We start from the raw sequence: 12,967 nt of genomic DNA on the forward strand, positions 1-12,967 counted from the left end.
GAATGTCCTCTTTATACCCTGCAATTTGCAATATTTCTAAAGCTTTTAGATATCAGTCCTCAATTTCTTCTGAACTTTTCTTTCTTTTTTATTTTTTTTTTTTGAGACGGAGTCTCGCTGTGTCTCCCAGGCTGGAGGGCAGTGGCGTGATCTCGGCTCACTGCAAGCTCCGCCTCCCGGGTTCACGCCATTCTCCCGCCTCAGCCTCCCAAGTAGTTGAGACTACAGGCGCCCGCCACCACGCCCGGCTAGTTTTTTTTTTTTTGTATTTTTAGTAGAGATGGGGTTTCACCATGTTAGCCAGGATAGTCTCGATCTCCTGACCTCGTGATCCACCCGCCTCGGCCTCCCAAAGTGCTGGGATTACAGGCCTGAGCCACCGCGCCCGGCCTCTTCTGAACTTTTCATTTTATTAGATGAGTATTTAGAATTGTGGTACCTTTTCTACTTGTGCTTGTTCCTCTATGGACTATGGCCTGAGACTCTTCTAAGAAAAGTAAAGTTAGCATCTGTTGCTACCAGGAGCTCCCTGTGTGCAGACCAAAGGGGAAGAGGGGCGCTGCCAAGTGCTGCACATTCTGTGTGTGCAGACACCTTGGTGTGCACAGCCTTTTCTGTGACAGCCTTTTGTAGGGTGGTCAAGGATTTACATGAATTGATCAAAATGAAGTTGCTCCTGAAGAGCAATTGAATTTCTAATGTATTTTGCCAGCCCAGACATGCTGATTTTGCTCAATTTGTTGGATCGCCCCCTTTCGTGGTAATGCATGTGCTTGTGTCATCCCTACAGACCTCTTGAGGATCTGGATTTCACACTATTTTTAGATAATTTTTCCTTCACCCTTTCCTTGAACCATTTCGGGAAGTACTATTGTAAAATTGTGATTTTAGAAACTGTCCATGTTTAGATCATCAATCTTGTATTTCGGATCTCTCCTTTTTTCAGGGTAAGTAGTGTGGGGTCAGCCTCTCCCTGCTAAGGAAATAATCCAGTCACCACGGTCAGCAGTTACACCCAGGTTAAAAATTGTCCATAACCAGTATTCTGCAGACTTAAAAATAGCTTCAAAATTCCTTAATCATACTTTATAGTATGATTTATAAAATTGCCAAATTAAACATGAACATAATTATAAACATATAAAATAAGATCTTAACAGAATTCTCTTGTTGCTTGGGACATTAGTGTCCCTGAGCCAGGGATGGATGGACCATCCTCAGTAATGCTTCTGTTGAGCAGGAGAGGCTCTTTATAGCAGGCACTAACCAACCAACTTTCCAAGCAGGAGTGGCATGTTTCACTAGTATCTATATTAATTTCACCCCTGGGGGAAGAGTGGAGCCCATTCCCAAGGACTCTGTGTGACTTCTGTCCCCGAGTCCACTGACTGTCGTTTCCATGTAGCCACGTCTTTTCTGCAGGTATTACAGAACAGACGGTGACAATCAAGCCATACTCTCTAAACAGTGGAGAGACATACGTCCTGCAAGCATCTGTGGGTATGTTACATTGTCAGTTGCATTTATGAGAGGATGGGAAGGAGTCCTGCTGAATCTCTGTGAGTTTACTCTTTCTGAGGAATGGGGTGCAGGTCTACATCAGGGTAAAGACTGAGCAGTTGCCTTTTTAAAAAATTACCTATATATAGGGCTGGGTGCAGTGACTTACGCCTGTAATCCCAGCACTTTGGGAGGCAGAGGCGGGCGGATCACGAGGTCAGGAGATCGAGACCAACCTGGCTAACACAGTGAAACCCCGTCTCTACTAAAAATACAAAAAATTGGCTGGGCGTGGTGGCGGGCCCCTATAGTCCCAGCTACTTGGAGAATGGCGTGAACCCGGGAGGTGGAGCTTGCAGTGAGCCGAGATTGTGCCACTGCATTCCTGCCTGGATGACAGGGCAAGACTGTCTCAAAAAAAAAAAAATTACATATATCTCTTATTTATGCTAGACAGCTGGACAAGTTGATTGCTTTCCTGCATATCTGTCCGTAATCTCTCTCCCTTTCTCTATTTAAACCCTAGAAAGGTGTTATTGCTTGTTTTGTGCCGCTGATGTTCATTGAAATTCACCGCCTAGCCTCCTCTTACCCTTGCTCTGCATTCCTTCTTGCACTTCCATGCCTATCTCAATCTGAGATCATCGTTTAGGGGAACTGGTAGACATTTTCCCCCATTTCTAGAGGTTTTCATTCCATATGACAAGCACAGTGGACTTAACAATTTTTTTTTGTTTTGTTTTGTTTTTGAGACAGAGTCTCACTCCGTTGCCCAGGCTGGAGTGCAGAGGCACGGTCTCAGCTCACTGTGACCTCCGCCTCCCAGGTTTAAGCAATTCTCCTGCCTCAGCCTCCTGAGTAGCTGGGATTGGGATTGCAGCTGTCTGCCACCACGGCCGGCTAATTTTTTGTATTTTTAGTAGAGTTGGGGTTTCACCATGTTGGCCAGGCTGGTCTCGAACCCCTGACCTCAAGTGATCTATCCACCTGCCTCGGCCTCCCCAACCACTGGAATTGTAGCCATGAGCCACCGCGCCCAGCCAACAATTTTTATCTATGGATAGGTTTGGTTCAACATCCACAGTTTTGCATTAGTCAAAACCCACCAGGAATTTGCAAACTTGAATTCTATGTGAACTCTTGTGTCATGCAAGTGGGAAACTCGAGGTTCACTTTCTCCTGAGAACTGACTGGGCTGGACTCAATGACATTCCTTGAGGCTCATCTTGATTCTCACAGTTTCTATAAACACCTGCCCCTTCCACATTTAGCATTTAACAACTAGCCTTGGGTCCCTGCTTCGGGTACAAGACGGGCAGCGTTTGCTTTGGTTTCAACAAATACCTTTTGCCTTTTGGCTGGACCTCTTTCTTTTACCTCTGAAATTTGCCTAAGTGATAAGTTTAAAGACAGTTCTCTTAGCTGAGCCATATCCCTTACTGGCGCAGGAGACACCTGAGAGCCTCTCCATGGCCCACGGACCTGGTCAGTGTCCTTGGCTGGCTGCCAGGTGTGCACTGAGGCTCCAGGTCTCCCATCAGCCTCCTGTCCCTCAGCCTTGCACACCCTCACTGACTGCTGCCCTCCCTTCCCATGCTCTTTGGATAACACCAGACCCTCTAGTGACTCTAAGTCTTTCCCTCTGGTTATTTTGGCTGGAATGCCCATTCTTTTCCCCACATCTCTTCCTAAGCCCAGTATAAGACTGATATACCAAGACTGCTAGCTCAAATGTGTCTTCTTTTGTGGAGATTTCCCTGGTCAGCCAGGCAGGATTCATCATCCTTTTCTCTTGGGTTTTACTTTTGTTATGAGATCTGTCTTCCACGGTTGATGCGACTGTTAGATAGGATAATACAAGAACAGTGTCTAGTAGGGCATCTGGTATGTAGCAGAGGCTTGATAGATGGTACCTGCTGTTATGATGAGGATGATGATCATCAAGATTTTAAACCATTTGACATGTAAATTTCATTTCTATAATCCATCTCAAGAAAAATACATTAAACATTTAAAAACTATATGTATGAGAATAATCATTATGGGATGATCAATAATAACAGAAAATGGAAAAATAAGCAAAATGTTTAATTGTTGGGGATAATAGTTATGCATATTTGGGTATATCTGTTCCATGGAATCTTAGGCAGCTATTCACAATAGTGATTTTGAATGCTCTATGTCAACATGGAAAATAGTTATGATATTAATATAGTTAATAAAACAAAATAGGCCTGGCGCGGTGGCTCACACCTGTAATCCCAGCACTTTGGGAGGCTGAGGCGGGCAATTTACCTGAGGTTGGGAGTTCAAGACCAGCCTGACCAACATGGTGAAACCCCGTCTCTACTAAAAATACAGAATTAGCTGGGCGTGGTGGCGCATGCCTGTAATCCCAGCTACTCGGGAGGCTGAGGCAGGAGAATCGCTTGAAACTGGGAGGCAGAGGTTGCAGTGAGCCAAGATTGTGCCATTGCACTCCAGCCTGGGCAACAAGAGCAAAACTCTGTCTCAAATAAATAAATAAATAAATATATAAAGTTGTATCAGTGCTATACATTCAACTAAGCTGTACTTATGTGTGTATGTGGCTACGGTTTTGAAAGAATCCAAGACAATGGAGAGAGTCTGCTTTGCTGGGTGATGGGTCTGTCAGCGTCATCTCTCCCCTAGGCTTTGGTTTCTGTCTGGGTGGTTGCCATGTGACTCCCAGGTAGGGAGCCACTTCTGTCTCCCCAGGGCCTAGGATAGTACCTGTCCCACCCAGTGAATGTTTGTTAGATTAATGAATGCTATAGGCAGTGGTTCTCAAACCCCAGCACTTCAGAATCCCCTAACGTATGTGAAAACTATCACTGAGTCTCAGTTTCTGAGTCAGCAGGTCTGGGGTGGGGCTCAAGAATCTGCATTTCTGACAAATTCCCAGGTGAGTCCGATGCTGCTGGTCTGGGGACCCTACTTTCAGAATCCCTGCTATAAGGTTTATCTATAAAAACTTAATCCTATGCTGCTGTAATTCTCCATCATGGGTGAAACCCCTGCTTCATCTTTCTCTTTAGCTTCAAAGCACGGCTTACTGGGTAAAACTCAGCTATACTTGACAGTCAACCCGGCTCCGCGGGACATGGTCTGTCAGGTGCAACCCCACCACGGTCTGGAGGCACACACCGTCTTCAGTGTCTTCTGCATGTCTGGAAAACCGGTACGTGGACAACCCCATGTCTGTCCTGAGTGACCCCAGACAGTGGCACCTGGCAGTCACAGCAATCACGGGTGCTGTAGGAATGGACAGCGACGTCCTTCCTACCTGTGAAGGAATTCAGCCTGCAGTTGAATGTTGGAAAGTTGGTTAGGCATGAATGGACTTCCCCACCCACCAATGAGAGGAGTGCAAAGTGGCCCCCTGGTTGAGAAGGTTCAGAATTTCACAAAGAGACAAGGGCCTGCTCACCAGGAGACGTGGCAGTGCATCCACTGCCCTGAAGCCTGGTTAGAGCAGGGGCCTCCGTTAATGCTACCCTGAAGAAAAAGGCAGGCACGTGACCCAAAGTAAGGAGAGGAGCCTGGCCCTTTCCCTCCCAGGTCACATCTCTAACACGGACTTACCCTCACTCTTTCTCTGAGCCATGGAGAAGACCATTGTGATTTTGTTGCTCAGGGTCTTGAGAGGGTGAAATGAGAGGATGGATTTAAAAAGATGAATGCAAACCAGCCTGCCCGACATGGTGAAACGCTGTCTCTACTAAAAATACAAAAATTAGCTGGGCATGGTGGTGGGCGCCTGTAATCCCAGCTACTTGGGAGACTGAGGCAGGAGAATTGCTTGAACCCAGGAGACGGAGGTTGCAGTGAGCCGAGATCACGCCATTACACTCCAGCCTGGGAGACAGTGCGAGACTCCGTCTCAAAAAAATAAAAAAGATGGATTCCTCAGGTGGTGAGCAGGCAGGGCAGGAGCCTGTGATATTGCGACCCTGGCACTGCCCTCTCCATCCTCTCAGCCAGGACACTGACCTCCCTGCCCTTCTGCCTGACCCCTTCTGTAGGAAGCCCCACCCTTGTCCTCCAGACAGCCCAGACCATGGCCTTCCCTTGAGGCAGCCCCACCCCTCCCTCCTGCTCCTCCTGCTGTGTGATGCCCAGCAGTGGGGAAGCTGAAGGGCAACTGGGGCCCTTCACCCTGAGGGGGCTGTGACAGTGTGATCTGTGACTGTGGGGAGGTTCCAGGGCAAGGAGAGGACACAGACACTGGTGAAGAATCTCAGTGCTGTTCGAGGAGCCCTTTGGGCTTGGGGAACGGAGAGCCCTGCAGGGCCCAGGGCTCTGGGCAGCTGGGAGTGCTGCTTACCTGTCACCTTCTTCTTGGCTGTGAAGAACATCCTTGGTGCAATGAAGGCTCAGGCACGTGTGTGTGTATTGGGATGTCATTCACAGTGTGTTCATTTATACTATTTTTGCTCCCATGGACTGGATCGTAGGACTTCCATTATGAATTTAGTTACCAGATAGGAAACGCCTCCAAACACACTTTGTACCATGGGAGAGACAGCCAGTATTATTTTGTGTTGCCAGCTGGTGAGCACTTGGACAATTACAAAGGTAAGCCATGGTGCCAGCTGGGGTCACTAGCTGTGCCAACTTAGAGTTCTAAACCTTTTTTCCTGGTTTTCAAAAACTGAACTGTGTCTAGAAAATAAAATTATGTATTCACCTTGATCAGTTTAATGCTTTTCAGTTTAGGTTGACTACCTACCTTTTAGTGCAGAAAGAACATTAGTAATATCAATAAATTAAATCAGTTTTTTTATATCTTAAATTTTAACTGAAATATACTGTATATGATAAAATGCCAGAGAATGTTTTTTCATATATAGATATTTAAAATCAGGGCATTTCTTATTTACTAAAGAAATATGTCATATCTGGTGAATCTTGCATTTATTATAGATAAAACCGAATCAAGGTATTCCGCTAAGGAACAAAATGTGGGGTAAATGAATGTTGAGTTAGTATGTTAGTAACATAACCTCTAAACAAAATGAATCCCCCAGTGTTGACAACTTTCTCCTCTGACCCTGTTCCTGAGGTTGTGGTCACTTCTAACCCAGTCCCTTGGAACTGGTTTCAACTGAGTATAAGAGACATGCAGCCATTTAGGAAGGTGTCTTGTCATGCACAACCCCAGGCAAGTTAAATAAAAATTTTAGGGGGTGGTGACTTTTTACATTTCTGTTTTATTTTTTAAACATCTGGAGGATTCTGACGTGCAGGAAAGGTTGAGAGTCGCTGATCTAGAAGTTTCTTTGATTTGGGCTGGTAAGATTATTAAGCCTGAAGTCTGAACTACTTCATTCACCTGATTTATTTAAGTTTCACCTCTCCTTTAAGCCAAGCTGAAGTGCCCCCTTCTTCGTGAGACCTTGCCTGTCACCTTCAGTTAGAAATACTTGCACCTTCTTGTAGATACGAGTCAATTATATTGAGAAAAACTTCTGAGCAGAGCATTTTGAGATCTTCATAATCATGCTCTGCTTTGTATCACAGTGACTTTATACTCCATTTGATCTTGAGTTTTTTTGAAGTCAAGCTGCATACAGGGTTATGTGAGACCTAGGCTGAGCAAATGTCCCAGGAGAAGGACCTTGGGCCAGGGCCTCAGCTCTGTGTTGGAAGTAAGGGTTTTTTAACATAAATTTACAGACCAAATTTTAGGTCACAGTCCCGGAGCAGTGTCAGGGTTAGTGATGTTACTCAAATCATTCACAACCATGGTATTTGTTTATAATTGTCAGTATCAGTACAGTCAATTCCTATGAATACCTGAACCCAAAATTTATAAGGGGGCAAACATAAGCAAAATAAATACAATATAGTAAATAATGCACACCTTTTCTTGTCCTGTCTTTTGCATGAGTGAGTATGGCACAGACTCAGCTTGTCAAAGTTAGTGGAGTCTTGCCTAAAAACTGCTCCTTCTCTTAGACTTTCTATGTCTGTGCATAGGACCAACCTTATCTGTTAAGGGTATTTGTTAAAATTACTGCCTCCAGGGCCTACCTAGTATCCACTGACTCAGAATCATGGGGGGAAAATGGAGTGCAGAATTTGCTTTTAGACAAGATTCCTGGCTATTGGGCTGCAAGTGTCCATAGACCACATCTTGAGAAGCACTGACTTCCAAAATTAAGTCCCCAATCCTTGGCACTGGGTTTCAGGTTGAGAATGTTGTTATGAAGATACGCAGGGCACACCTGGGCGTCAATCTTTCTGTGTGGTTCCCATGACGGTACCTGTGACCCTCACTATCTGGCCATCACCTGCACCCTGAGCCTGATCTGCAGGTCTCCTCACTACAGCCCTGCACCCCTGTTACATGAAGGAATTCCTGGGTCCCCCAAACAGATCTTAGGTCTTTTAAAAAGTCCCCTCTGTCAGAATTCTTCTTCGCCTTTTTTCTAGGCCTGTTAAATTTCTATATATCATTTAGAGACTAGTCATACTATAACCCCAAGCCTTTACGGTCCATTGCCGAGTTTGTATTTCACTCCCTGGGCTCCTTGTGGCCCGGAACCTGGCCCCTTTTCTAGCACTTGTCACAGTTTTAGTCATCCAGAAGATGCTGTCTGTGTGTGAAGAAGCATCTCTGTAACCCACATGTCCAAGATGACCCTCTTCTGACATGTTCCTTCACAGTCATGGTTTCCACTGAAATCACAGATGGAAAAGGCTCCAAGGTCCAGCCGTGCACTGTGGTGGTGACTGTGCTGCCCCGCTACCATGGAAATGACTGTCTGGCCGAGGACCTGTGAGTAACACAATGCCACACAGACATCCTAGCCATTGTTTGTATTTCCTCCAGAGTTGGCTGTCCCCCAAGTTGTTAACAAGTGTCAAAAACGTGTCAGGAACTCATCTTCTCAAGATGGAGCAAATAAAAAAGTCCGGGTGCTATCACTGCACTCCTGCTAACTCATATTTGCATGGCATTTGTGCAGGTGCTTCAGAGCCTGTAAAGCTGCTGCCGCCGCCGCCTCCTCCTCCTCCTCCTCCTCCTCCTCCTCCTCCTCCTCTTTCTTCTTCTTCTTCTTCTTCTTCTTCTTCTTCTTCTTCTTCTTCTTCTTCTTCTTCTTCTTCTTCTTCTTCTGCCTTCTTCTTCCTTCTTCTTCTTTCTTCTTCTTCTTCCTTTTTTTTTTGAGACATAGTCTCACTCTGTCGCCCAGGTTGGAGTGCAATGGCACAATCTCGGCTCACTGCAAGCTCCGCCTCCCAGGTTCAAGTGACTCTCCTGCCTCAGCCTCCTGAGTAGCTAGGACACAAGCGCACAGGTGTGCGCCACCACACCCAACTAATTTTTGGATTTTTAGTAGAGATGGGATTTCACCATATTGGTCAGGCTGGTATTGAACTCCTGACCTCGTGATCTGCCTGCCTGGGCCTCCCAAAGTGCTGGGATTACAGGCCTGAGCCACCACGCCTGGCCTCAATTTCTTCTCTTTTAAAAACCGTTTTTAAAGATATCATTTACATTCCACATAGTTCATCCATTTAAAGTATGCAGTTCCTTGGTTTTAATAATTTATTGAATTATGCAGCCTTCACCATAAGCTAGTTTTAGACAATTTTCCTCATCCCGTGAAAACCTTGACTTATTGACAGTCACTCCCTTTACCCACCACCCAGCTTCCTCCCACCAGCCCCAGACAACCACAGATCTGTTTCATATCTACAGGTTTGTTAATTCTGAAAATTTCATGTAAGTGAGATAATACAACATATGATCTTAAGTAACTGTCTTTTTTCGCTTCGCATATGAATGAATGTTTTCAAGTTCCATCTGTGTAGTAGAATGTATCAGCACTTCATTCTTTTTTATTGCTGAATAATATTTTATTGTTTTTGAACATACCATATTTTATTTATTCATTCATTAGTTGATGAATGTGTGGGTTGTTTTCACTTTTTGGCTATCATGAATCACACTGCTATGAACATTTATGTGCAAGTTTTTGTGTGAGTATGTGATTTCATTTTCCTTGGGTAGGTAACTAGGAGTGGAAACACTGTGTCATACGGTAACTACCAAATTGTTTTCCATACTGGCTGCACCATTATATTCCCACTAGCAATGTGTGAGGGTTCCAGTTTCTTGATATCCTAACCAACAATGGTTATTGTCCTTTTGTTCACAGCTGTTCTAGTTAGTATGAAGTAGTATCTCATTAAGGTTTGGACTTGCATTTCTCCAGTAATTGATGAGGCTGAGCATCTTTTCGTGTGCTTTGTATATCTTCCTTGAAGAAATGTCTACTTAGTACTTTACCCATTTTTATATAGGTTATCTGTATTTTTATAATTGATAACCTAATTAAAAGGTTTGTTTCTTGATTCTCAATTCTATTCCATTAGTCTAAATGTCTCTCTTCATACCAGTACTATGCTGCCTTGATTGCTATAGTTTAGTAGTAAATTCTGAAACTGAAAAGGCTGAACCCACTAACTTTGTTCTTTTTACAAGATTGGGTATTTCAGGTCTCTCATATTTCCATATGAGTTTTAGAATCAGCCTGCCAATCTCTGCAAAAACAAAGCAGCACAGGCATGGCACAATGGCTTTGGTGCCAGCCAGCCTCTTCAGCCTTGCTCTGGCTGGGGCAGACTGGGGCTCCAGACACCTGCTGAAGGGGATAGAAAAACAAAACAAAACAAAAGCCAGCTGGGATTTTCATAGGGATTTGTCAAGTCTATACATCTGTTTGGGGGGGAATATCTTGTATCCTATAACCCTGTTGAATGTGTTTGTTAGTGTTAATGGTTTTTCACTGAATTCCTTGAGATGTTCTGTATATAAGATCATGTCATCTGTCACTAGAGATAATTTTGCTTCTTTCTTTCTAATCTGGATGCCTTCCATTTCTTTTTCTTGCCTAATTCTCTTGACTAGAACCTCCAGTTCAGTGCTGAACAGAGTGACAAGCGTGGAAATCCTGGTCTTCTTCCCTGTTTTTAAGGAGGAAGCACTCAGTCTTTCATCACTTCATATAAATATTAGCTAGAGGCCTTTCATAGACAACCGTTATCGGGTTGAGGATGTTCTCTTCTATTCCTAGTTTGTTATGTGTGTACTTCTTTTTTTTTTTTTTTTTTTTTGTTGAGATGGAGTCTCGCTTTGTCACCCAGGTTGGAGTGCAGTGGCCGGATCTCAGCTCCCTGCAAGCTCCGCCTCCCGGGTTTATGCCATTCTCCTGCCTCAGCCTCCCGAGTAGCTGGGACTACAGGCGCTCGCCACCTCGCCCGGCTAGTTTTTTTTTATTTTTTAGTAGAGACGGGTTTCATCCGGTTAGCCAGGATGGTCTCGATCACCTGACCTCGTGATCCGCCTGTCTCGGCCTCCCAAAGTGCTGGGATTACAGGCGTGAGCCACCGCGCCTGGCCTGTGTGTGTATTTCATTATAAAAAAGTATTAGATTTTGTTAAATGCTTTTCCTAGGTCTATGGAGATGATTATATGTTTTTTGTACCTTAGTCTGTTAATTTGTTATGTTTTTGTCCTCTCTAAAATTTCTGTTGAAACTTTATCCCCAATGCAACAGTAGTAAGAGGTGGTGCCTGTAGGAGGTGATTAGGCCATAAGGGTTCTGCTCTCATAAATGAAATTAGTCACTTTATGAAATGGCTGGAGGGAACTAGCTAGGCCCCCTTTTGTTGTTCTGTCCCTTCTGTCATGTGAGGTCACAGCCTTCTTCCCCTCTGGAGGAGGCGGCAACAGGTGCCACCTTGGAAGCAGAGAGCAGCCTCACCAGACACTGAACCTACTGGTGTCTTGATCTCAGACTTCCCAGATTCCAAAACTGGGAAAATAAATTTCTGTTCTTTATACATTACCCAGTCTCAGGTATTTTATTATAATAACACAAACAAACTAAGACACAAGTTATATAAAATTGATTGATTTTCAGATGTTGAATCACTCTTACAGTCTGGGAACAAATTCCATTTGTTCATGATGTATACATCTTTTTCTGCATGCTAGGTTTGATTTCTAGTACTTTACTGAGAATTTTGTCTATGTTCATAAAAGGTATTGGCCTGTAGTTGTCTTTCTTTTCCTGTGTTGTCTTTGTCTGGTTTTGCTATCAAAATAATACTGGCCCCAATCAATTTGGAAGTATTCCTTTTTTTTTTTTTTTTTTTTTTTTGAGACAAGATCTCCATCTGTTTTCTAGGTTGGAGTACAGTGGCACGATCATGGCTTACTGCAGCCTTGACCTCCTAGGCTCAAGCCATCCTTCCACCTCAGCCTCCCAAGTAGCTGGGATTATAGGCACATGCCACCATGCCCAGCTAATTTCATCATGTTGCCAAGGCTGGTCTCGAACTCCTGGGCTCAAGCAATCCTCCCACCTTGACGTCCCAAAGTGCTGGGATAACAAGTGTGTGCCGCCACACCTAGCTTCCTTTGCATTCAAATATTTGGAAGATTTTGTGAAGGATGGGTAGTGATTCTTCTATAAACATTTACCAGCAAAGTTATTTGGATCTGGCATTTTCTTTGTGGAAATTTTGAAATGACTAGTTCAGTATCTTAACTATTCAGAGTTCTGTTTCTTCTTGAGTCAGTTTCAGTAATTTGTTTCTTTCTAGAAATTTTCCATTTCATCTACATTCTCTAATTTTTTTGGCATACAGTTTTGTATGGTGTTCTCTTATAATCCTTTTTATTTCTATATGGTAGTAAAGATCAATTTTATTCCTGATTTTAGTAATTTAAGTGATCTCTTTTTCTCTCTCTTATTTTTTGTCTGTCAGTCTAGCTAAAAATTTGTCATTTTGTTGATGTTTTCAAAAAACCAGCTTTTGGCTTCATTGATTTTTGTTGTTGTTGTTGTTGTTTTTCTATTCTTTATTTCATTCATTTCTACACTAATTTTTATTATTATTTTTTCCCCTTGTGCTTGCTCTGGTTTACTTTGATCTTCTTTTTTTTTTTTTTTTAAATTTTGTTTCTTAAGGTGAAAAATTAGATTATTGATTTGGCATCTTCTTTATAGCCATTTATATCTTTAAATTCTCTTCCAGCACTGATTTAGCTGCACCCAATGTGTTTTAGAATGTTGGTGTTTTCATTTATTGATCTCAAAGCATTTTGTAATTCTTGTTGCAATTTCTTCTTTGAACCATTGATTGTAATATTTAGGAGAATTTTTTACTTTTTCACATATTTGTAATTTTCCAAATTTCTTTTGTCATTGATTTCTAATTATTTAATTCCATCATGGTCAGAGGATATACTCTGTATAATAGCAGTAGTTTAAAATTTATTGAGTTTTGTTTGTGGCCTACTATACGGTGTATTCTAGAAAATGTCCCATGTGCACTTGAAAAGAATATGTATCTGATTTTGTTGGCTAAAATGTTCAATGGCTGTCTGTTAGGTCTAATTGATTTATATTATTGTTTGAGTCTTATG

At 43.2% G+C, this 12,967-nt stretch overlaps 1 protein-coding gene across 1 annotated transcript in view; it reads left to right on the plus strand.

Moving 5' to 3' along the window:
- PKD1L1 (polycystin 1 like 1, transient receptor potential channel interacting) overlaps positions 1–12,967 on the plus strand; it is a 189,582-nt gene that overhangs the window by 73,946 nt on the left and 102,669 nt on the right. Inside the window, 4 exon segments of the mRNA XM_077998175.1 lie at positions 1,423–1,500; positions 4,560–4,702; positions 5,979–6,099; positions 8,194–8,305. Of these exon segments, the coding sequence (XP_077854301.1) occupies positions 1,423–1,500; positions 4,560–4,702; positions 5,979–6,099; positions 8,194–8,305 (454 nt within the window).

Source organism: Macaca mulatta, chromosome 3, assembly GCF_049350105.2.
Source record: "Macaca mulatta isolate MMU2019108-1 chromosome 3, T2T-MMU8v2.0, whole genome shotgun sequence".
Taxonomy (NCBI): Eukaryota; Metazoa; Chordata; class Mammalia; order Primates; family Cercopithecidae; genus Macaca; species Macaca mulatta.